Source organism: Rattus norvegicus, chromosome 9 (genome assembly GCF_036323735.1).
Source record: "Rattus norvegicus strain BN/NHsdMcwi chromosome 9, GRCr8, whole genome shotgun sequence".
Lineage (NCBI taxonomy): Eukaryota > Metazoa > Chordata > Mammalia > Rodentia > Muridae > Rattus > Rattus norvegicus.
The window spans coordinates 98,020,123-98,045,991 of record NC_086027.1 but is presented as its reverse complement, the minus strand read 5'-3'; the positions used below and the strand labels follow the sequence as shown (position 1 = coordinate 98,045,991).

At 48.7% G+C, this 25,869-nt stretch overlaps 1 protein-coding gene and 1 long non-coding RNA gene across 13 annotated transcripts in view; one reads left to right on the top strand and one right to left on the bottom strand.

Moving 5' to 3' along the window:
• Positions 1-2,410, bottom strand: part of LOC102554789 (uncharacterized) — a 111,512-nt gene extending 109,102 nt beyond the window's left edge. For 5 of the 8 annotated variants that reach the window (XR_010054860.1, XR_010054858.1, XR_005489307.2 and 2 more), the window contains exons 1-2: positions 1,834-2,347; positions 973-1,086 (exon numbers count right to left, since the gene is read on the bottom strand). This is a non-coding gene — a long non-coding RNA (uncharacterized LOC102554789). Of the gene's footprint in view, positions 1-972; positions 1,087-1,833 lie in introns of all 8 variants that reach the window. The other 3 variants (XR_010054862.1, XR_005489306.2, XR_010054861.1) reach the window with 2 other exon arrangements.
• Asb18 (ankyrin repeat and SOCS box-containing 18) overlaps positions 2,383-25,869 on the top strand; it is a 64,592-nt gene continuing 41,105 nt past the window's right edge. Inside the window, exons 1-2 of one of the 5 annotated variants that reach the window (NM_001108231.1) lie at positions 2,522-2,726; positions 23,430-23,552. In NM_001108231.1, coding sequence (NP_001101701.1) covers positions 2,522-2,726; positions 23,430-23,552 — 328 coding nt within the window. Of the gene's footprint in view, positions 2,727-18,666; positions 19,839-22,537; positions 23,553-25,869 lie in introns of those variants that run through there. The other 4 variants (XM_039083755.2, XM_063267314.1, XM_039083757.2 and 1 more) reach the window with 4 other exon arrangements.

The following is a 25,869-nucleotide window of genomic DNA, read 5'->3' as shown; positions in this document are numbered from 1 at the left end:
TCAAGGTTCTGGAAGCACAAGGTCAAAGGGTCTTACCTAGTGATAGCCTTCTTCAGATAGTTCCAAAGTGGCATGGCCATGTGTGGTAAGAGATTGTAAGCGCTGTGTATGACCCTCTCTTTCACTTACAAAGCCACCAAGACTCAATCATGAGGCCTGCAGTCTAATGACTTATCATCCTAACCGCCTCCCAAAAGTCCTACCTTGAGCCTTGCAACCCTAGCACTGGGGGGCCGAGGCAGGAAAGGGCAAGTTATAGCCAGACTGGACTATATAGGGAGACACAGAGCTTGCAACATCCCAGAACTGGCTAAATTTAATCATAAATATAAGCAGACAACGGTCTGAAGAGATAGCTTGGTCATTGTAGTACCAGCCACACGAACTCGAGGACTTGAGTTCTCTAGCACCCATGTAAAAACTGGGCATGGTATTAAACCCTGCACTGGAGTGACAGACATGGGGCTTGCTAGTCACCCAGGTCAGAGAAAGCAGTGGGGTCCAGGATCAGTGAAAGACCTGCTTCGGTAAATAAGGTGGAACCATTAAAAAACACCTGATGTTGACCTGTGGTTTATACAAACACACACACACACACACACACACACACACACACACACACACAAGAAGGGAGGGAGGGAGGGAGGGAGGGAGGGAGGGAGGGAGGGAGGGAGACCAACAGACAGACAGGCAGGCAGAATGACAGAATGACAGAATGACCAACAGACATACAGAATCACACACACACACACACACACACACACACACCTGTGCATACACACCCACAGTGTACATGCACACACACACAAATGTAGACATACACCGCACGCATACAAAGAGGAGAAAAGCAAGTTCCCTGCAAATACAGGGCTTTTGTTCCCACTAGCCATGGTTTAAAGGTTTAAAAAGATCAAGGATGCTTCACCCCGTCAGAGGGAGCCGGGATCTACCTGCCACGAGAGTCATACATACTGTGAAGCTTTCAAAGACGGCCACTGAAGGAGAAAGCCAAACCCACGGTGTCTAAGAAGTAAGTGGACTGGGGTCCAGGGGGTGGCTGGAGTGACTGACTTCCTTTCTCATATCCTGGGGAGGTGGGGACAAGGGAAAGTTCATCAATGAAAGAAAGAAGCAAAGGTGAGGAATTTTCACACAGAAATAAAGAGATGCATGTTGCCTTAAATATAATTTGTGTTACTTACATTTCAATTCCTAATTTATACATCACGGGCTTGATAAAGGATTACATTATAACAAAATTAGCCAGGGTCATTAGCATAGTGCGTGTGCCGCTGATTAACCACCCAGCAGATCGCTGGGTAATTAAGATCGGCGAGGGCCGTATTTTGAGACATTGTCATCCTATTATCTTCCTAACAAGTGCTGGGCCCTCACCTCCCTTCTGATTTGGGGCTTGATAGCACAATGCCACTGCTTCTATACATTCCTTCTCCCAGTTCACTAGTCCCCGTAATCCACTCCAAACCATCTGCGTGTGAGAGCAGGAACTCTACACACTGATGCCAGCCCTGGGGATGGAGCCCAGTGGATAGAGCGCTTGTCTAGCATGCAGGAGAACCTTAGTTCCATCCCCAGCCCCACAGACATCTAGATATGGAGGCACAAGACCGTCATCCCAGCACCCGGGAGGAGGAGGTAGAAGGATGGGGAGTTTGAGGCCATTCTGGACTACATGTCTATAAATCAACCAGTAAATAAATAATACAGAATATCAGCATACACCCTGTCTCAATACAGCTGAAGGCCCAAGACCAGGACAGGTAGATTTCTGTAGCCTCAGTTTTGAGAAAGGAAACAGTCAACAATACATACCTCTGCGCTGGGCATTAAGGCACACGACTGTCATCCCTGCAATCCAGGGGCTGAGGCAGGAGGATGAGCTCAGCCCAAGCTACTTAGTGGTGTGATTTCAATGTAAAATGTCCCCCAAAGGCTCATGTGTTTGAATACTTGATCTCCAGTGGATGGCGCTGTTTTGGAAGACTGAGGCAATTCAATGGAGAAAGGAAATCATAGGGGCTGGCCTTATCCCATGTCCTGTCTGCTTGATGCTACATGGCTGTGGAAGTGATGAGACCAGTTACCTCATGCTCCTGTCACCATGGCTTCCCTGCTGTGATGAACTGTAGCCCCTCCAACTAGGAGCCAAAGCCAGCCCTCCGTTAAGTTGCTTCCCGTGAGGTATCCGGTCACAGCAAATTGATCCGACGCTCTCAAATAAGCAAAGTCAGCTCTAGAGTTTCCCTCTAAAGAGCGTTGCTCCTTCTCCAGCACACACAGAATGGCCAAATGCCCATCTCTCCAGCAGCCTGCACAGCAGCCCCTGGGAGAAACCTCCTTAGTCCTGAAGGCAAGGTGAAAGCAGCTTAGGCCGTCCCCGCTGACAGTAACCCAGCCCTGATTCTATTTATAGCCATCCGTCCTGCTCTGGGGACAGGGCTAACTTTGGGCATGCGTTAGAGGAAGAGAAGAAGGCCCGCTCCTGCACAGGGACACCACAATGTCCGGCTGGGACCCGCCACCAGATTACCCCCTCAGCTCAGACTTAGTGAGGAGATTAAAGTCTGCTCTGGCCACTGGGGACCGGGACACTGTGCAGGAGCTGATCTGCACTGAGGTGGAGCCCGTGGATGCCGTGCTAGAGCTCGCTAATGACGACTGGATGAAGGAGCCCTCAGCCAAGCTGCCCACAGGCGCATTGCTAGGTAACCACAGGGAGGCCACAGGCCGATTACTAATGCATGCTGAGGTCTGCCCTGGAGCCAGGGGCAAGGGTTCAAACGGTGTGATGTATCCTTGATATCCGTTTCTTATATAGCTATGTGTTAAAGCAAATAACAAATGGAGAGAGACTCTCCAAGACCGTAACTGTGTTGCCAGGTAGACACCATGACAGACAGTACTTGGTGGGTGTGTTCAAGGGTGGGTGGCAAGGGGGAGCTGTAAAGATATGTCTTAGTCAGGGTTTCTATCGCTGCGAAGAGACCAAGACCACGGCAACTCTTATAAAGGCAAACATGTCATTGGAACTGGCTTACAGTTCAGAGGTTTAGTCCGTCATTGTCAGGGCAGGAAGCATGCGGCATGCAGGCAGACGTGGTGCTGGAGAGGTGGCTGAGAGTTCTACATCTGGTTTGGCAGGCAGAAGGAAGAGAGAAACACTGGGCCTGGCTTGAGCATCTGAAGCCTCAAAGCCCACCTCCGGCGACACACCTCCTCCAACAAGGCCACGCCTACCCCCACAAAGCCACACCCACTCCAACAAGGCCACGCCTCCTAATAGTGCCACTCCCTATGGGCCTATGGTGGTTGTTTTCACTCAAATCACCACAAGTAGCCAAGAACTACCAAAGACAAAGATCAGTAACTACGGGGAGGCTGCAGCTGTCACTGGGTGGTAGAGTGCTTGCCTCGCATGTCCAAGACTCTGGGCTCCATCCCCACAGCTGCAGAATAAATATATAAGTCACCAGGGACACGTCTGTTTGTCCTAGATAGGCAGCTATTGGGCAGACATCCCTGCAGAAACACTTTCTGATATCAGGTCTTGGCACCTTTTGCTCTGGCAATTTCTGTAACTTCTAGTTACCAGGCGTAAGTGAGAGGTCCCCTCTGTTGCACCGTGGTACTGTTCCTAGGGTTGGGCACAGGTGACTTCATCTTCCGCAATGCTTCAGCGCACGTGTATCACACGTGCTGGGGACGTGTGTGTGTGTGTGTGTGTGTGTGTGTGTGTGTGTGTGTGTGTGTGTGTTGTCTCAGCATCAAGTTAGCATCACACAAAATAATTGAGGGAAAAGGCGGATTTCTGTTCTGCCCCAGGACAAGCTGTCCTCACATCCATCTCTCTCCTCCTCTATTTGAAGGTATAAATTTCACAGGCACACTGCTACATCACAGGGGTCATTTGATGGCCATTTTTCATATCCAAAAAGATCGACAGCAGGGACTGGAGAGATGGCTCTGTGGTTAAGAGCACACACTGCTCTTGCAGAGGACCCAAGCTGGATTCCCAGCATCCAAGTCAGAGAGCACACAACTGCCTCTATGGCCTCTGCAGCCACAAGCAAATGCACGTGCACACATTTTTATTAATTTATTAACTAAGCATGTGTATGCATGATTAAAAATAAAATAAATATATGTCACTGCCTGGGTTTTCTAAACCCTTCACATATAGAGATTAACCACAAAATCCTTAAACCAAATGCTACTGTTCTTATAAACAATGCTGTGATCTAAGTCTTTGATACCATCTGTACGGTTTCATTCTTATACAGGCCTCACCTTCACATAAGTCTCTGGAGTCCTGTAGGTACATGAAATTTTCTTTGGATGTGTTTCCAATGTCCAAAAGAAAGTAAGGAAACATATTTTAACATACCCCCCACCAGCATGAAAATTGCCAGTTTTGAGAAATCATAATGAAATTACCAGTTTAACAAGGACACATGTGTGCGAGCGAGTGTGTGTTTGTGAATGTGTGTTTACATGGGTGCACATGAGAACAGGGGGTACATGTGTGATTAAGGGGATGTATGTCATTGGGGTGGGAGGAGGAATGTTAGTTAGGGTTTTACTGCTGTGAACAGACACCATGACCAAGGCAAGTCTTATAAGGACAACATTTAATTAGGGCTGGCTTACAGGTTCAGAGATGCAGTCCATTATCATCAAGGCAGGAGCATGGTAGCATCCAGGCAGTCATGGTGCAGGAGGAGCTGAGAGTTCTACATCTTCGTCTGAAGGCTGCTAGCGGAAGACTCACTTCCGGGGAGCTAAGATGAGGGTGGTAAAGCCCACGCCCACAGTGACACACCTGCTCCAACAAGGTCACACCTTCTAATAGTATGGCCACTCCCTGGACCAAGCATATGCAAACATCACAGGGCTGACCATGCATGTGTACAAGTGCCTGGGGAGGACAGATGTCACCCTCAGGTATTCTTCCTCAGGCTCCGCCCACTTTGGTTTTTGAGACAGGGTCTCTCGATGGCCTGGAGCTCACCATGTATCCTAGGCTGATGGTCCAGAGAGCCCAGGGACCCACCCATCTCAGCCAACCCAGTCATGGGATGACAAGCATGCATGGCCACACCCAGCATTTCAACATGGATTCTGGGGACGGAACCTGGGACCTCATGATCACACGGTGAACACTTCACCCACTGAGCCACCTCCCCAGTCCTTAATTATACTTTCTTTCCTCATCAGACAAAGGATTTTGTTTTTCCTTGTAGACTTCTCCCTTGTGTTACATGTCTGTGTGGATTCATGGGCAACACCTCCCATCCTCTTGAATCCCTTTTAGTCATAGTCACATAAGAGACATGGTCTCTTGGTCACGTCTGCTGCGAGGTTGTTCCTGACCTGTGGTTGACCTTTGACTGCAGTCAGCTGTTTTCTAGCTGCTCAGCTTTGTCCTGAGCCTGAGCTCTATCCTCTAGTCAGACTCTCCCATGTAGGTATATCCATGTGCACACATGACATTACACATTCATGCACACACCTGCACATGTATGCACCAGCATGAGGAGCATGTATGGGGCATGGTTGCCAGGGGAATAACTCTGAAGGCATGAGGGGGAAGCCCAAGGGGGTCCATCCAAATGCCTGAGACTGGAGCATCCTTGCTGGGCTGACACTCCCTGTGGTGTTTGAGCAGCTTTTTTTTTTCAGAGCTGGGGACCGAACCCAGGGCCTAGCGCTAGCAAGCGCTCTACCGCTGAGCTAAATCCCCAACCCCTTGACCAGCTTTTACAGAGGTACTTCTTATTCCTCTCTGGGCTCTACAGGCCCATCGGCCGTGCACTGTGACCTTCAGTACATCTATCCAGGAGAGAACGGAAAGGAGGAGGCCCTGGCATCGCAAGTGGTGATGAGATCAGAAATAGTGTACTTGTCTTCCTGGCCCACTCCACACTCTGCCCTGAGACCAATCATCATGAACTGCCTCACCTCCTCCCATTCAGTCTGACTCCTTTGCAGCTCAGAGTTTAGAATGTGCTGGAAAGAGAAGAGCTGGGTCACTGTTGCACTCTGGAACAGTCCTCCTGTGCATGCCAAGTTCCTGCCCATAGCTCCCACCTCCTCATGGGTTACCCATAATCCTCTGCCCTCCTCACAGCCTGCCACCAGCTGGGACCAGAAGTGACCCTTCTGCACGTTGCTCAGTAGCACATCCCAAATGGTTATGATTTGCATATTGATTTGCATATTGCAATACCTTTGAAAGCATCACTTCTCCCCTGCCCCCAGTAGCTGTCCAGCTACTCTGCACAGTTCTTGAGACTGCGAAAGTATGTCAGAGAAGCTACAATCCTCCTACCACAAGTCTGTTGTTAGAGAATTTTATACCCAGACTTCTCCTTGCTGGATATGTGACAGTGTGAAGGGACAGGTGAGACATTCAGAGTCCAGCCTGGCTCAACTGCCACCACACACTGTGTGAGACCAGAATGGTGCTTTGTCTGTCTGGCCAGTGTCTCCTGGTGCTGCATAGGGCATGAGGATGGGCCTTCCTTAGGTAGGTCCTGAGGCTTCCCAGAGGTGCTCCATTGTGGGACTGTACTTGGACCTGCTTCCTGAACAGCTCTTAGAGACACTGGCATTCAAAAGTCTCTCAGTGGGGTCAAGTTGAAGTTGGCATGCTTTTTCCTTTTATGAACTTTGGCCTCTGAAACCGTTGACTTTTTAGTCATCCATTGGGACTCACTACCTTAGGTCATGGGTCATGCCCCATCATTCTCCAGGCCACTCTGAAATCATCCTCCCAAAGTTTCCCTGTAGTGGCCTGAAATGCTGTAGGCTCCTCTCCTCAGATGTGGAGTGTTCAACACTGAAAGTGAGGTTGGATCTTCTAGGAACTTTCCAGAAGGAACCAGACTTGGAGGCACTAAAATGCACACGTGGTCTTTGGGATTCCAGCAAAGTCATCGCTGTGGCATACATAACTGCAGACTGCACAGAGAACAGAGACTCGAGATCACACGGGTACTGCACAGAATTTAGGATTGTGGAGGACTGAGCACACACAGGGTTGAGGCTAGAGGAGGATTAGAGTGGGGAATGTCCACCACGGGAGGAAAGAGATAACCAAGTGTCATCATCATCGGGCAAAGTCATTCTGAACAGAAGAGGTCTCCATCCAGAGGGCAACCTCAGCAGGTAGAGCTCTGGGCATGGTTCAAAAGATGACAGATCAAAAGATGTGGGGGGGAGCTGAAGAGGGACCTGACCACCACATGATCATTGACCTGTGGACTGTCTCTCTGCCACAGAGGAGGGGGGCAGGGGAGAGAGAGAGACTCAGAGAGAGACAAACAGAAAGACAGAAAGATGCGCTGAGAATGTGATAGAAGCAGCTTTTTGTGGAGAAGCCCATTGGGTGCTCATGTACCCCTTGATATGGATCGGGGTCAGAGGAACTAGGAGACATGGCCATGGCAGAAGACAGAGCCATCACCTCCTGAGGTAGCATCTGGAGGGGAAACACTCATTATTCCAGATTCCATTAAGGAGGTGTCCTTCCCAAAGGAAGACACCTGCTCTGCCTTGGAAGACACCTGCTCTGCCGTGAGAATGGACATGAGGTCCCCAGCAAGGTCTGGAAAGGGGATGGAATCTTCCAGCTAACTCTCAGCCCTCCGAGCAGGAGACCTGTGGTTCCCAAGCCAACCCAGGTCAGGCCCTCTCACTGAGGTATCTGACTTGTCCTGTATTGCTGGATCTAAGGGGATCTTCCAGATGTGGATGAGGGATTGGAGTCCAGCATCAAGTACAAGAGTGTGCGTGTGTGGGTATGTGTGTGTGCATGCGTGTGAGTGTGTGTGCCTGAGTGTGTGTGTGCATGTGTGTGAGTGTGTGTTAGTGTGTGTGAGTGTGTGCATGTGTGTGTGCATGTGTGTAAGTGTGTGCATGTGTGTGAGTGTGTGCCTGAGTGTGTGTGCATGTGTGTGTGAGTGTGTGTTAGTGTGTGTGAGTGTGTGCATGTGTGTGTGCATGTGTGTGAGTGTGTGCATGTGTGTGAGTGTGTGCATGTGTGTGAGTGTGTGCCTGAGTGTGTGTGTGCATGTGTGTGAGTGTGTGCATGTGTGTGAGTGTGTGCATGTGTGTGAGTGTGTGCCTGAGTGTGTGTGTGCATGTGTGTGAGTGTGTGCATGTGTGTGAGTGTGTGCGTGTGTGTGTGAGTGTGTGCATGCGTGTGAGTATATGTGCCTGAGTGTGTGCGTGTGCATGTGTGTGTGAGTGTGTGTGTTATGTGTGTGAGTGTGTGCATGTGTGTGAGTATGTGTGCCTGAGTGTGTGTGTGTGCATGTGTGTGAGTGTGTGTGTTAGTGTGTGTGAGTGTGTGTTATGTAGAACAACTCTCACTCAGCTTCCCCATCCCAACAGGAATGTCCAAATAAGGACTTAACCTCCCATATTCATCTTTACCACGTACCTCCTTCCAGACCCCACTCAGGAGGTCACCCCTTTGAAAACTCACACTGTTCACCCAAGTGGCCACCCCACCTCCTCCTCCACAAACACATTCACCCTTCATCCCCATTAGCTACTGAAAAACATGGCTGTCTTCATCTGTTTTCTGTTGTAACAAAATATTTGGTGCGGGATAATTACAGAGAAAAGAAGTCTTTGAGCTTACAGTTTGAGAGCCTTACAGTGCAAAATGTTGGACTGGGCACTGAGTTGTTCCCCTTGATTGGAGATGCACAACATGGTCTGCAGTATCATGGTGGACCACAGGACAGAGAGCTCTCATAGTGAGCAGAAGCCAGAGACAGGAGGAAGCCAGCTATGATTTTTAGCAAGCTTTTGTTTGTCTTTTATATAATCTGTTTCTTTTTCTAAGCCTTTTATGATCATACACTTATTATATATAATACTGGGTTTCACTATTGCATTGTATACGTGTATATATAATGTATTTGGGTCCTAGTCACACCCACTACCGTCTCCTGACTGCTTCACACTCTTGCTGACCCCATTAATCTTCCCAATCGGGTTGTCTCTGGAGTGTGAATGTGTGTGTGTGTGTGTGTGTGTGTGTGTGTGTGTGTGTGTGTGTGCTCACGCCGGAGTTCATGCGTGCTCGCATGCTTGTGTGCACCTGCATTATGTGTACGTATCTGTCTGTCCAAATGAGTTTAATTAGTATTGCTCACAGAAGCCTGGCCTTAAGGTTCTGTGATTACAGGCATGTGCCATCCACTGTGCCTGGCTTTTTACATGGATGTTCGGGATCTGAACTCAGATCCTCATGAGTGTGCGGCAAGCACTCTACTCCCTGGGCTGTCTCCCTGAGCTTTAATTTTCTTCCCAATGCCACCAGATGTTCTAAACTCATATACCCCTCTCTGGCCTCACTCATTACACCCAGTGCCTTGCACAGGGCCTCAGCCTTGAGGAGAAGCTCAGACATAGGGTACAGTGCTGGTATGGACCAGCCAAGCTCCTCTGTTGACATTGCACCAGGTCCTATTAACCGTGCTTTGCAATAGAGAAATGTTTCACTCTGTTTCAAACCAAAGCCAGGCTCCTACTATCGGATTGTCCATGACAATTGCGTGATTCATCCCGGCTTCTTTCCCACACTGAATGGAACACAGAGAGAGGGAAGGGTAGCTGGGAGGAGGGTGTCAAGACCCGTCTAACCCCTCAGATGCATCAACCGTACAATTTAGTAACCGCCATAATCATGCTACTTAAGAAACAACTGATTACTAATTGCTATTATTAAGGGTATCAGCATTCTGTGATTCAGCTGAGGGCACATCATATACAAGTCAAGATGCCACTTGAATTCCTGATGGAAACAGAGCAACGGATGTACTGTGTTGTGTTTAGGGCAATGGTATTTAAGCAACCCGGGGAAAGCTGAAGAAAGACTAATTGGGCTGCTATTAAGAGATCTCCCCAGTAGCATCTATAGGTGGGAATGCATGCACACAAACATGCAACAGACATGCATGTGTACACGTGTGAAACTGGGGACCAATTGTGAATGGGACTCCTCACCCAAGGCAGGTTGCTGAGGGCACCATGTCACTTCGCCATATCCAACTGGCCACCATGTCAGTCATACTTCCTTACATGTGGAGAGGGATACCACATGGGTTATTTAAGTTCAGAGAATACATGTGGTTCCTGCTACAAAAGAGACATGGTGCCCAGGGTGAGAGAGCGGAAGATGGCATCTCAGACCAGTGGCATTGTGGGAAGGGCAAAGGTCTAATGGTGATGCGACTGGGACTCTCACTTTGCCACTCTCCATGGAGCCTTGAACACATCAGTCCATCCCTCTAAAGTTTAATTTCCTCATTGAAAAAGTAAATTAGGCCAGTCTGTGTCGACCCTGAGGCTGTCTGCCGACTGGGATGACTAGGGTTCTGAGAGGGACTGGTGCCGATGGAGATTACCATCAGGCATTTCCAGTCAGTCTGCCTCCCTGAGTAGTTCTTCCCACGGGTCTGTGCAGACCATCCCCTGCCTTCAGCAGAAAGCTCTGGTGACTCGTTTTGGCTCACTGGAGAGTGGTACTTACTGTCTGAATGGCTGATGGGAAATCAGGTCACACATTTGTGTGCACAGAATGAGCCAAAGCTGGGCTACAAGGCCAAGAAGAGCAAGGGTCTCAGCAGAGTGTGCCAGACCTACAGTCAGCCGCCAATGGAGGCAGAGAGAGGAAACAGAGACGTCCCGCTGAGCCACCCATCCTCAACGCACTCCCCAAGAGGTGCTGTCTCCCATCCCAAGGAAGAAAATGGCTCAGATGAGGTTCGAAGGTGTTAGGCTACGTTAAGTGAAGTCTCCCAGCCTCTGTGTATCCAATACTCTCCTCAGCACCTCATGGCGCCTTAGAGTCCACCCTGGGGCTGACCTAGGCAGGACACGAAAGCTCACTGTGTCCACTCATTAATCAGCAGTCAGGTAGGAGTAGAGTGTGGGGCTGGAGAGCTGGCTCAGTGGTTAAGAGCGCTGTTGTTGCTGCAAAACCACCTGGGTTCCATTCCCAGCACCTACAGAGGAGGCTCACCACCTCCTCGAGCAGCAGCACTTGTGGTGCATAGACACGCATGAAGGCAAAACACGCATACACGTATGATAATAAAAAATATATCAAAATAAAAGAGTAGAGCATTGATTTCCGTTGCCTCTGGCCAAGGCTTATGCTGCCTGCCTTCCTAAAGGCATTGTACAAGAGGTCCATGAAGGCACTTTCTCCTTTGAGCCAGTACCCGAGGTCTACATATTCTACCAGCACCCCTACATGCATGTACATACATATATACATACATACATACATACATACATACATACATACATACATACATATCTACTAGTTCAAAGTCCCTAGTTCTGAACATTTCAGCAAAAGACTTCAGGAAGGAAAGACAGACAGAAGAACAGACAAATGCACGAGAGGCTCATTTAGAGGATAAGGGCAGAAACTAGAAGCAGGAGGTGACCTGTGGCAGGGAAAGGAAAAGGAGATGTTCCCCACCGACTCGGCTGCTCACCCGGCCAGAGACTGTGGGGGCTGGGAGACTCTGCTCGCAGCAAAATGAAATTAAACCTTTCTAAGTACTTATAAATCAGAGCCTAATGACACTACCCCACCACCAGCCAGAGCATTGCTCTTATTACTTTGATTCACAAGCCAGGAAAAGATCCGGAATTATGCACAAATTATTGTCCCATCTTCTTAATTAACGCTGATTGCAAAATTCTTGCTAAAGTCCTTGCTAACAGACTCAATTATGTACCGCCTGAATTGATTCACCCAGATCAAGTGGAATTTATTAGAAATACACTTTCCTACAATAACATCAGATTATCTTTGAATATAGTTAAATTATTTAGGAATAAGATGGCCGCAGCGGCCGCTCCCGCTTTGGATAACACAAAAATACCAAGGATTAGGGTGTCTCATTGCCTTCTGCAAGACACTCACCCTGGGCGCTTATTTGTCCCAGAAGCAGGTTGAGTCACTGTGAAGAGATGAAATGCATGTTTTAGAGCTAATGGTCCAGCTTCAAAGACATATGGGCAGGAAGAAAAAAAAAATCCTACCGGGTCACGTCTCCCTCTCTACCCAACCCCCAGGACGAACCGTCCCTGCCAGTAGAACACAGTGAAATTGCAATTAGACTAAATCAGGATATTTTCAGAATCAAAATGGAGAAACAGACTAATAAAACGGTAATGTATGCTGATGGCGCTCTCCCATTAGCATCACTGCCAAGCACGCTGGAGAGTTTCACTTTGGGAGGAACAAAAGGAAGGGAGGAAAATAGGCGAGAGGTTTTCTGCCTTCCTGAGATGACACCTCAGGCTCCTGGGATGGGGGTCTGCCTCAGAAACTTTGCAAAGGCAGACGGGTAGGCAGATGCACTCTTTGTACCCGGGCTCTACCTTCCCAGCCCCAACTGTTGGTGCTAACATCAGGACCTGAATACTGAGGGGGACCAAAGTGGGTTATGGACTATTCAGGTTGGCCTTGGACAGAGGAGCAACTGTCCAGAGGCTATGATGATAAGGAGCACAGTGGTGGGTGGGGAGCACACAGGGTGTGGGATGCTATGGACCTCGTGTGTGAGATCAGGAGTCCTAGGCTTTAGTGCTGACATTTGTCTGAAAAGGTAGTGAGCAGCCATGAGGCAGAGGGATGCGAGTGATCTGGGGGAGGGGGGGCAAAGGAGGGGACAAACCTGAAATTTCTTTTCCATGCATAGGAAGGGTAGAAATAGAGAGGCGGGGGTTGGGGATTTGGCTCAGTGGTAGAGCGCTTACCTAGGAAGCGCAAGGTCCTGGTTCGGTCCCCAGCCCTGGGGGTGGGGGGGAATAGAGAGGCTGGTGGCAAGACATACACTGGTTCTGCTTCCTCACCTTGCCCTCCCTTACTGATTAAAACCATATGAAGACACCATGTGCCCAAGCATATCCCCCTTCCTTGAAGTTGGGGCTGATCAACAAATCAGGGTGGGGGTTGGGGGAGAATATATAAAACCTGAACACATTGGCATAAAGTTCCCAACCTGAAGACCAGGAAGGAAAAGGAATGAAAATAGAATGACCATAGCTGTCACGTAGTATCAAAATCCGATTACACAGCCAGGCTCCAGACACAATGGAGCAGGGGGGAAAAAAATGACCAAAAGAAAAACTACCTCACATTTTCCAGAGTGAGTGGTGAAGGATACTAATGTACAGATCCAAGGTCAGCACACCCAAGGCAGAGAGGCAGGGGAAGGTGTGCCTGAGTGTGTGGGCACTCAGTTACCCTTGGAGAGTCACATTTAGCTGATGTTAATAAAGAGCAGGTTCCACTGGCAAGAAAAAGTGGAAAGCAGAATTGGAGATGAGTTGTACAGCACCCCTTCCCACAAACCAGCCAAGATCCCTTGTTCTTTGTCATCTTGACAGACGAGCATCACCTGGAAGATGAACCTATACGCATGCCCACTGTGGGCGGCACCATTCCCTGGCTGGGATCCTGGACTGCACGCATTTCTCACTCTCTGCTTCTGACCGTGCACTCGATGTGACAGTTGCTTCAGGCTCCTGTCCCCTTGACTGCCTCCCTATGATGAACTTTGCTCTTGGTCTGTGAACCAGAATAAGATCTTTCTCTCTTAAGTTGTTTTCCTCAAGAGTACTTTAACAAAGCAACAGGGAAAGAGGCGAAGACAGTCCCCTACTGCCCACAGCAAAAGTTAGCCAACTGGCTTTAGGAATAAAGTTTTATTGGCATGCAGCCACCGTCTTCATTTACAAATAACCTCCAGCTGCTTTTATAACCCGAAGACAGGACTGAGTGGTTTCTATAGAGACCATGTGGCCCATAAAAACCCAAAACATTTACTTTCTGAGGTTCCACAGAGACACTTTGGCCTCCTCTATGCAAAAGCACATGGTTTAAGTTTTAGGGCAAACACTGGATGACCCACCCGCCCCATCCATTTCCCTTTACCTGTCAGGCGTGACTCCAAAAGCTGATCCACACTCCGGTGCTACCATGAGCCTGCTGGGAGGCAAGTGTCGCTTGGGGGAGTGTTTGACACTGAGTATTTGACTTCTAGCCGTTAGGAAATGATAGCACAATTTCGCTGCTCCATGGACTTCTAAATATATTTTCATTTTGGTTTTTTTTTTTCAGTAATTGTTTTTCAGTGGGTCTTGAAAAAGAACCAAGTCTCTGTCTCATTTCTCGAAAATGAGAAAGAAATCTTTGGCCCTTCACCTCCGGTGGTTGGAAAACTACGCAACCCCTCAATAAGGGTGTCAGTCCTGAAACCCACTTGTCTTCTGAGATCTCGGGCTCTCTGGGTGCTGCCTGCATAGCCATTCCTCCTTCCAAGAAGTTTTGGGGTTCGCAGTTAAACACTGGAAAGAGCTGGCCTCATGGGTCACTGGCTGGAATTAACACCTGGAAAGCATGCTTGGTGGAGGTTCACTGACACGGTTCTGACCCTGCAGCTTTGGAGCCCGTGTGACTTGTCAGTTTTCAGATCATAATGCCAGGGTCTCCCCACTGGTACCTGGAGCCATTATTATTCCTGGCTACACTGGGAAATATCCTAGTGAGTGAGGTGGCCTTCTAAGCTGAATCAGACCCTGGTTGTTCCGACAGCTGGAGTGTCAAATCTTCCTTATAGGTGGGGGTTTAGGTCTGCGACAACCCTCAGCTCCAAGCCCCAAGCCCTCTATCAGGCTGGCTAGTTTTCAATCTGGACTCCAGAGTGCAACCTTTTAAATGGCACCTTCGTTCCCAGGCATTATAGCACTGTGCCTCCTTCTCAACCAAGAATAATGGGGTTTGCTCCCCTGCAACAGTCAGGGAGGAAACATACACCCAAGAAAGAAGCACACCAGTGTAACCATAGGCTTTTCCACCCCTGCCTCAGTTCCCAAATAATTACATGTAGGCTTATTTAGTTATGAAATAATGCTTTAAGCTAGGCTTGTTCCCCAACTAGCTCATAACTCAATTAACTCGTTTATACTAGTCTGTCTACCACATGACTGGCTAATTCTTCTCCGTTTTATATGTCCAACTTCCTCTGAGTCTGGGTGGTGAATCTCCCTGTGCCTCAGTATTGCCCAGAGTTCCTCTCTCTCTGCTGGACGTCAGACCTTCTAAACTTGTCTCAGTTTATTGAGCGTCAGATTTTTATCGACAGGAGATGCTTTTACACGATGCAGAAGAGATCATCCCTACATACCATTTCCCCAATGCTCTGTTAAGATGCCACCTTTGGAAGGTGCCTGCTGTGGCCTCCAGCTTACCTTACCTTACCTTGCCTGAGGTACCCAAAGCACAAATACTTAGGTCTCCGATGATGTAATTCCAGTCGCTGCTAATGGCTGCTTTGTCTAGCTCCCTCTAACCGCGCAATCCCTCGAGGCAGGGGCTCCCACTGTCTGTCCATGTGCTTTTAGTCACTGTAGAATGCTTTCTATACATTAGCTCCATATGTGTGCATTTCCAGTCCAGCAGAACCAAACCCTCTATCTTCATCAACAGACTTCCAAAACCCAGTTCTCTAAGAAACTCTTTCGTGATTTAACAAGCAAGAAAACGTTTTAGTTGACATTGTATTTGTTGAGGTAGGGTCCCATTTAGCTCAGGCTTGCCTCCAGCTCACTATGTAACTGAGGATGACTCTGAACTATGAACCTGAATGACCTTGAACTGCCAGGGCTCTCTCCTCTACCTCTTAAATGCTGAGATTACAGACACACTCCACTGAACCGTTTTATGTGGTGCTGGGGCGTGGACCCCAGCCTTGGTACATGCTACCCAAGTACTCTGTCAACTGGGCTGCATTTCTGGCCCTAACTTATGTTTTCCACATGTATATATGTATCTGTATGTTCATGTGTGTGTGGGAGCCTGTCTATGTGCAGGTGTGAGTGCATGTGGAGGTCAGAGGTTGATGATAGCTGTCTCCTTTGATTTCTTGCCACTTCACATTTTGAGGCAGACTCTCCTCTTGATCGAACCCAGAGCTGAAGAATCCCCTCTCTGCACTGGGAGTCCAGGTAGTTGGCCATGCCCACCATGGAGGCACTTACGTGGGAGTCAGGGGTCTGAATCAGGTCCTCATGCTTGCCAGCGACTTGCTGAGCCATCTTTCCAGGCAAACAGCTAACACTTTAAATTAGTAAATTTGGATATTACATGGGTCTACTATTCATTTAGTTTATATAATTCTCCTGTCCGATGTTCAATTTTTTGCCAATAAGTCTAGGACGGACAAGATGGCTCAGTGATAAAAATGCTTCTCTCTAAATCTGACAACCTGAGATCTACCCCTGGGACCCACCTGATGGAAAAATAGAATAGAGTTTCAAATGTTTCCTCGGTTTCCTAGTGCTTGCTTGGGTACTCACTGGCACATGCATTTATTGGAAATCATACATCTGCATACCTATGTATGTACACACATTAAGTAAATAAATAAATGTGACCAAAACAAAACACCTTTCAATAAAGTCCAAAGAATCTTCCACTCACCATGTGAAATTGGCTTTACTTGGCCCTTTGTAAAAGGCTGGGAAGGTACCCCAGGAACTTCTGGTTTCAAACAGGGCCACAGAGCTCGATCAGCACAACAATCAGACCAAACCAACTTCAAGAGAGCAGCACCCCGCTCCCTGTGTGAGCGTCATAGAAAACAATCAGGCTGAGCATGCAATTTGTCTCAAGAGGCAGAAGCTGCAATTTCACCGTGTCATTAAATCCCCAGGACAGTTGCAAAGAAAACTTGGCCTCCTTGGGCATGGAATGCTCTGTGATAGGCTCTCTCCGGCACTGTCCCCATGATCTATAAATGTCCTGCCAGAGTCGTTGCCACGTGGTCCTGCACAAGAAGTATTTGGTGTCTCCATCTTGCCACAACCACAGTGGCAACTCACATTCAAGGGCACCTTTTCATCCTGGGCACCAAAAGATCACTCATGGGCCGTGTACATAGTGCTTGACCTTTGGCTGTGCTCCTGTCCGTGACAGGGCAGGACCTTGTCACTTTACATTGTCTGTGTTGGGCTGTGTGGCACGTAGGGAAAATAATCAGAACAATAAGTTACAGGGGTGGTTTGTTCCCTCCCCCCTGTATTGTGTTCCTCCGCACGATGGAAATGAGATTTCTTAATAATGTGAAATTGGTACAGATAATTTAAGTCATTATTAATAGATACACTTGATCTGAAGAAGTAAATGTTTTAATGTTTTGTTAAATGAGGTGTGCCGTGTTCACATTGTCATGCAGAGGGGAGGTTAAGGCACTTTGACATTCTTCGTATTAATGTCTGTGTGACTAACTTGGCTAGATGTGTCCCGGAAGTCCATTAGAGAGCTTTCCGTACCTGTCAGACTTCCTATTCAAAACAATAATAATAAAGATAAAAGCAGAATGTGGAATGAAGGCAGGCAGTCTTCGGAAGTTGCCAGAGAGAATATGATCAGGAAAGGGTAGTGAACGAAGCCCAGGGTCCTGCCTGCAGCTGTGAGGATATTGGGAGAGACACCATCAGCCTAGGGTCCAGAGGAATCTAGAAGGTGTATTAGATACTTTTCTGTTGCTGTGATAAAATGGCATGGCCGAAAGCACTGTATCTGGGCTTATGCTCCAAGGGTTGCGTGCCGTGATGATGGGGAGGGATAGTGTGGCCATGGCAGCTAGAACAGGAAGCTGTGAGGTCATACGGGATGCCGAGAGAGCAAGCTTGACCTGGGGGGAAGCTATAAGCTCTCAAAACTCACTCCAGTGATGGAGGTCCCACAGTAGGGTTCCATGTCCTCAAGGTTCCATAACATCCCCAAACTGCAGCACTGACTGGGGACTGTTTAAATACCCGAGCCTATGGGAGACATTTGTCATTCGAACCACAACAATGGCCATTTATAAAAGGGGCACACTGATTGGGCCAGCAATACAAATGAGTATATGTAAGAGAACCTGCAAAGACTCTGGTGTACTGCAGACTGTCCTCTTGCCCCTTCAGTTTGTCACTTATCGGTACACTTGACCCCAGCAGGGAGCCAGGCACTTTCCAGAGGCCCAGGAAGGAAGCCAAGCCTTGGTTTGACTCCGAGAGCATGGGAAAATGACAGGGGTGTCCTGCTGCTTCAGAAGCTCTTCCTCTTGCCTGGCACACACAGAAAATGGCTACTGAAGAGAAAGAGGCTGGCCATGTCGTCAAGCCACCAGCCCAGCAGCATTCAGACCTGACTGGATTGTTCTACAAAGTCCCAAGAGTGCAAATATTCACATGCCATTAGGGGAAACATGATCGGATGTCAGCTCAGATGCAGGAAACCAAGATCTTGGTACACCATGATGATAGGAATCATCCCTCAAACGCCATCCTGTGTGCAACCTGTGGCCATTTCAGGATGGAATTCACCATCATCTCACTGGATCCATAGGCAAAAAAATATATATTAATATAAATATATATTTATAAATATGTATCATTGTATATATAAATCATATATAATTATATATGTGTATATAAATTACATACAATATATTGTATTTTATTATAAATATATATATCATTAGCTCTAGCTCTCCATAACGAGACACAATTAGTTAGGAAAGAGTAATTTTTATCCCTCCTGTAGACAAAGCATCATACTTATTATTTAAATCTCAAATGTCTCTCTGATATGACACTCAGGTTCAGTTACCACTGGCTCAAGGGTGGAGAAATGGCTCCTCTGTCATTCAGACAGAAGCTGGGCCTCCCCGCCTGCTTAGATTTTCCCTTCCTCCCCATTCATTCACTCCACACTCTGCGTTCCCGTGTGTTTAGCACCCTGCCAGAATTTACTATGCGAACAAAGTGGTACCGAAGTGGGACAAATGAAATTCATTAGCAACCCTCCATCTCCAGGAGAGAACAGCATTCAGGAAGCATTTCTAGGTAGGACCAGCTCCCTGGCCACAGCACCCGCGGAACCTCACTTGCAAGAGAAGGGGGAAGATTTCATGGTAACACCAGAGACTCAGGAAGAGGAACTGAAGAGAACAGTGTCCTAAGGCCATGTGAGGTGTGATGACCCCCCACTCCCATCCTCAGTGTAACTGCTAATACCAACAAATGTTTAATTAGCAACCTAACTGAGAAACAAGATACTAGCCAAGAAAAATCTAACCAACTGTGGGCAGGGTTGAGGCAGAACCGGATGTCCACAACCTCTAACAGAGATCAAAGGGGTCCGTGGGCAGCAACAGACAGTTGCTCGAGGACTCCAGGAAGGCCTCAGGGTTCTGAAAGCCAAAGTAAGTGAACTTGAACTGACCCTTCGCTGACACACGTCGGTTCTCCACAGACATGCTTTGATGGTTTAAAATAACCCCAGAGAGTTTGTTCCATCTGTGTCACCTAAATTTGGGTACAAACATCAGTATGCCTTTGGCACTAACTACCTCTGAGCTGGCCAACAAGAAAGCGGAGCCTCTGGAGTCATAATCAAGAGGACCCAGACAGTGAGCAGAAGTTCGAGTCACGAGAAACAGGGTCCTGGATTTTGCCCGCCAGCTTGGGTCACTGAATCAGGCCACTGCTCTGGCCCGCTGAGACCATTTGGAGCTGGATTGCATCATGCTTCCCCTCCGTACATTCACACAGATCACCTCAAGGCAGCATCTGCAGGGTCCCTAGCTGAGCGTGGTCTCAACCTGGCTGCAGGTAGAAGCCCTCGGACAGTTCCTAGTGATCCCGACACTCAGGCTGCATGCAGCCTGGCATAGCACAAGTCTTCAAGCTGGGGTCCTGCCATCCTGGCGTTTACAGCTCGTCAGGTGATTCTATTTTGCAACTAAAGTATCAAGCACTGCTCTGAGGCCTCCTGTGGGTGCTTCTCCACTGTGAATCGCTCTCACTGTGAATCCTCACCCCGCTGCACAGTGACAATCACATCACAAGCCACACTTTGTCCCACTCACCCAATTGGCTCCTTACTGACCCCCCAGATCTACAGCTGACACCCTGTTTTGTCTTTTTTCCTAATCTTTTCCAGATCTGTCTGCTAGTTTAAGGAATCTCAATTTATCCTCTGTTTGAAAGGTAAAACTGTGGTCTCTGTCCCTCTGTTTTACCGTAGTTCCTCAAGTTTTGACCGATATTCGGCAACTTATACACAAATTGACACTTAAAGGAAGTTGGGTTTCCTCATGCACTAGACTTGGCAAAACCGGAGTGGAATCTCGGGGCTGCCCAATGATTCTGACTGAGTTGAAAAGGCTGAAGATGAGTAAGTGGGTACACCTGGCCAGGCCAAGCAAGCACGGGTAGGGTCATTTAGAGGTGGAGGGGGCTGGGGAGCCTAACCCAGAGCACAGGGTCAGAAAGGAGTGTCACTCACACACCAGAGGGACGTCTCACCACCTTGGAAAGGAAGACTAAGCGGCTCCTGTTGCAGTCTTCCAAATACAGATTTCTTGTCCTGTGTCACCCCCAAAGATGGGATTTTCATCTCTGAACTCCCTACAGGGCACCCTAAAATGTAACCATGTTCAGTTAGCTAATGAATGGGTTGCTTTCTAGGTGGGTTGGTTTGTTTATTTAATGTAATAGTCAACAGTGCTTCTGTTCTCATTATATAATAATAATTTTTTATTATTATTATTAATCATTATTACCCAGCTCTCTGCCAGGCTTTTCATGTACCACTTGCAAGGGTACCCCGTCCACCAGGAGTTCTTTTTAAAGCCCTATTCCCTGGCTACTCAATTCCAGCTCAGACACTGTGGGAACAAAAACATGAGGGAAGCTAAATTTAGCCTAGAGCACAACTCATTTTGTCCCCAGACTCAACCTCTGACCCTCTTAAACACATCCAATGACAGATTATAACAGGTTGGAAAACATCCTCCGATTTAAAGTGAGGGGCGAGTCCAAGTTGCCTCATCTTGCAGCTATGCTGGAGCCTTCTAGAAGTGGATCTGATTACAGTCCATCTGAGGAAAATGAGATGGTGCAGTGCCTACACTCCAAGAAAAGAAGAACCGGAAGCACACGCTGCTACTGGACTGTCAGGGCGTATGGGGGCGGGGACTCATGGCCAAGTCCCCTTCTCCAGCTGCACTATCTCTCACCAGTGAGCCCTCTGCCTCTCTACACTGCGAGCATCCCTGAAGGACAGACAGCCATGTCCCTCTACACCTAACATAGCCTGAGGCCTTCCTCTGTGAAGCAATTGTGAGTCCAGCAGGCTCCAGCCCTTGGGGCAGCCTATGCACACCCACCCACCTGTGCCCATACCTCTGGTCTGTAACAAGAGCAAAGACAGGTCGGCATATTGTCTTTGTCGTCAGGGTAACAAAGTGTTTAGGCTCCAAGTTTGAAGGCGCAGTCTTCATATCAGGGAAGGTCTGTCAATAAAGGTGACCCCATTGTGGCTGCCGGAGCCTGGAACAGCTAGCCGCTCATGTCTTTTCCCCACAACTAGGAGGCTGAGAGAGATGAATGCCAGTGCTCAGATCACTTTCTCCTTTTGTACCCTCTCTGGGACTCTAGCCAGTGGGATGGTGCTGCCCACACTGAGGGTGGCCTTCCCACCTCAGTTAAATTTTTTCTGGGAAACGCCTTGTAAACACACCCAGCGGTTTGTATCCATGCTGACCCTGAATCTAGTCACGCTAACAGTGAATGGTATCGAAGTTCCTTCCACCCTTTGTCAGCTCGACCCCTGAGTGTGTCGTTTCCAATCATAATATTCTGCCTCTGAGCCTAAAGCTTCATTTTCATCTCATGATGCAAAGTGTAATTAGTTCATTTCTGAAATTCCCCCACCGTCTCTAATAGTCCCAGTTCTGCTCAAAAGTCCAGGACTGAGCAACTGGCTCAGTGAATAAAACATTTACCACACAAGTGGAAGACCTTGCGTTCGGATCCCCAGATGCCCACAGAAAAGCCAGGCAGGCATGAGGGCTGCATGCAGTCTTGGTATTGAGAAAGCAGAGATGGGGGCGAGGGGGATAGCCCAGGTAAGCTGGCTACCTACACTAGCTAGATTAGTGAGTTCTGAATTTAGTGGAAAGACACTGACTCTAGAAATAAAACAGAGAGTAATCATTAACGCGCACATGTACGCACATACCTACACACGTGCGTACACACCACAGGACAGAGATTGACCCAGACTAACCTCAAGTTAATTCAAATTCTCATCTGAGACTCAGATTGTGTTTGTGTGTCAGGGGGTATGTGGGGGTCAGAGGACAACTTTGTGGAGTCGCTTCTCTCTGTCTACCTTCCTGGGGGTTTCGGGGCTGTCAGGTGTATCGAACCAGCATTTATCTGCCGAGCCAACTCACGTGCCCTCAAGGCAAGCTCTTAACTTCGAGCCTCTGTAAAATATAAAAGCAAGTCTCCTTCTTCCAATATCCAATGGCACAGAGTAAACATCCCCAAGTCCAAAGGAGAGAAAGGGAAGAAGAGAGGGAGGGAGGAAGGAAGGAATAAAGGGAGGGAGGGAGGGAGGAAGGGAGGGAGGGAGGAACAGAGGTTGAGAAGGAGGAAGGGAGGGAGGAAGGAAAGAAAGGAAGAAGGGAGGGAGGAACAGAGGTTGAGAAGGAGGAAGGGAGGCATACAATGAAGGACCAGGCCAAAGCAGGACCAAATACCACATCCTGTAGCCCCCTATCTTCTGCCCGAGCTCCAGTCCCACCCTCCAGCTCTGCTGTTTGCAGGCCACATTGGTCCTCTTGGGCCAGCTCTACTATGTGTCTGAAACCCTCCTCTGTGGGCATCCAATGGTCCTGGCATCTCCAACATCCTGAGCTCTCCACTACAATTTCGGCTTCCCCACCACGATGGCTTCTCACAGCCTCCTTTCAGAGAATCTAACCCTGCCAAGCATTGCATGACCTTGGCCGCTTTCTAGACCTTGGCACCAGTCCTCGTGTGTGGCTGGGGTCGCCTGACCAAACAGTAAATAAAAGAACTGCCCGGTCTGTCCGTCAGGTGGAATGCTTGTGGCTGGTGTCTGCCTGTGCACAGCAGCTCAAAGACAGGAAGAAGCATTTTCCCCCCCTTTGGGGTTATCATCCATACAATCACATGGGTGAGAGGACACGGTGATATCTCGGTGGTCACATGACCGTGGTCGTATCAAGTAACCATTATCACATCAGAGCCCATAGGAGTTATAAATACACTGTCACAGGGCTCCAAGTGGAGGACAATGGAGTAATGACAATAGAAATAGCCCACTCTCCGTAAGGCCGTCTTCCCCTGCTGAAGAACCCATTCTGAAATCAGTTGCCCTGTGATGGAGAGACAACCAGAGCCAGCTGGAAGAAAACTGACGATCTTCCAGAAGATGAGCAAAGAGCCTCAAATCAGAGCTGGGACTCCTGAGCTTGAGTTCCACGCTGCGCTGGTGGCAGGAGACCTGGACCATATTCAGTCCCTCACGGACCAGTGCTTCTGGGATGCCAACGTGGTGTTCGAGATCAGTACTGAAGAGATGGAATGGCAGGTGACATCCCTGGCCACCTTTGGGCTCTCAGGTACCCTGGTCCCTCTAAAGCTCTACTGTACCACTTTAAGCTTCTACTAACCCTGTGGAAATGTGTGCATCCTTCCTGAAGGGAGAATCCACAGATCCTGCCTTTGGGGATTGAGAATAACAAAGGGGGTCTGTAAGCAAACTGGTTCTGGAGGGTGATGAGATACCGAAGGGAAAATGGTGGGTGAGAAGCACCCAGCTAGTGGTGTTGGATGCGTCTCTTACCTTGAAAGCAAAGCCCTGGTTTAGCTGTTGATCTTGGCAGCTGGGGAGTTAAGATTAGGCTGACCTCTGACACCAAGCTCTGTGTGAGGTCGTTCTGTGAATCACGGAACGCCACAGTCCACTAGCAGTGTGTACAGCATCCTACAACCCAGTGTCAACAGAGAGAAGACCACCGGCTTGCAGCGGACCCTTCTCTTGGAACCTAGAGAAGCCTCAAAACAAGAAAGCGGAAATAAGTCCATAGTCCCTGTGTGTGTCAGGGCACACTCCTGACCCTCAGATGTGGCTGCTCTGTGCTGGGACACCCAGATGTACCTAGGCTTTAGGGCTGAGAGCCTGTGCTAGGCACCCACCACAGCTCTGCCAGACCATAGGAATGTGAGGATCTGTGACCAGTGTCCCAAGTCCTAACCTGGGAGCTCTAGCAGGCTAAGAATGTGGAAAGTTGGCTCTTTATCAACACGTTTCTGTTTAATCCTTTCACGAGCAAGAGGGATTACCCAAACACTGCCAAAGAACTGTCCTGTTTGTAACAAGCACGAAGCCTGCTGACTGGAAGGTGTCAACCACCAGCTCCTAGTGAGACCTTCTGGGCATCATCTGTCCCAGACCAAGAATGTCAGCTGCTTGAATGCCAACCCCTGTTCAGTTTTTAAATCACGTGCTACCCAACACTGAACTCACGGGTACTCAAATGGCAAACCCTAGGATGTTAGTTTAACCTGTCTTTTTCATCTTGTCAAAAATCTAGTCCCCGTACCCCATAGGCTTTTGACCCTCATGCTCCACACTCTTTCCAGATCACATCCGAAGGGCAGGACATTAGCATTGCTGAGAGCAGAGGACCAGGGAAATGGCGACAGTTCCGGTTAGTACAACCTGAGCTCAGTGAGGACCAGGACGGCAGGGGCTCAGGGATACCTGGATTCTGTGGTAATTTTCCCCCAGTCACCTGACTCCCCAGAGCAGAAACAGCCCCTGGGAACATTGACTCTTGAAACAGAGTCTCTCACAAGCCTGAGGCTGGTGTGCTAGGTTAGGCTGGCTAACCAGTGGGCCTAAGGTTCTTCCATCTCCCAGCACTGGGGTTGCGAGCATGGGCCGCCACACCTGGATTTTGTATGTGAACTCTGGCGATCAAACCCAAGTCCTTGTATTTTCATAGCAAATGATTTCCCAACCGAGGGATCTCCCCAGCCCAGAAGTTAAGGTTTCTTGTTGGCATGAAGGACCATCATCAGCCCAGGACCTAGGAAGTCTTGACTCATCGGGGTGGGCATACAGAACTGGGGGAGGGGAGGAGGAAGCAGCAGAGGAGGCTGGGAACTTTGAAGACTCTGGACAAGTAAAAGCAAATGCTGTATCTTGGTAAATGCACCAAAGTAGGGGTCCAAGATATGGTACCTGAGGAAAGCAGAGGGCCCACTCTCTCAGGAAGGCCCAACCCATCCCATGATCAGACTGTCTTCCCTAGAAAAGAGTCCAAACCCAGGCAGACCTCTACCCCCAGCTTCCAATCCCTGAGCCTCTGAGTAGAGTCACTTTAACCAGTGGTGACAATCCCTCCCTCACTTTGCCCACTGAGCAAACAGCTAGCTCCAAGCTGGGCCTTTGGGACAAGCGGCAGGCTAGGATTCTCAGCCACACGCAGGTAGGTAATTAATGAGTGTGGGCTTTCAAAACAGCCCAGCATGGGTCCCAGGAAGGAGGTTGGCCTCAAAAAGGGTCCCCTGGGCAGCTCATTACAGCCACCTTATCGATTCTTCCATCATTACAGAAAGTCCTCTCCCCATGTGAGTGCCTGTCCCTTGATGGTATTCACAGGGGACACCCACACACACAGGTGCTCCTGGCCACTAACAACCTTGCCCCCGCTTCATGAAAGCAGAGAAGTGTTCAGAGAAGTCACACACAGCACCTGCCCATTCATCCATCAAGAAAGAGCAATGCTACACACACACACACACACACACACACAGAGAGAGAGAGAGAGAGAGAGAGAGAGAGAGCAGAATTGTGTTGACCATGGACAGCTGCATGAAAGCCACCTTCTATAGTCGCCACTTCCCAAAACACTCAATTTCTTCCTTGTC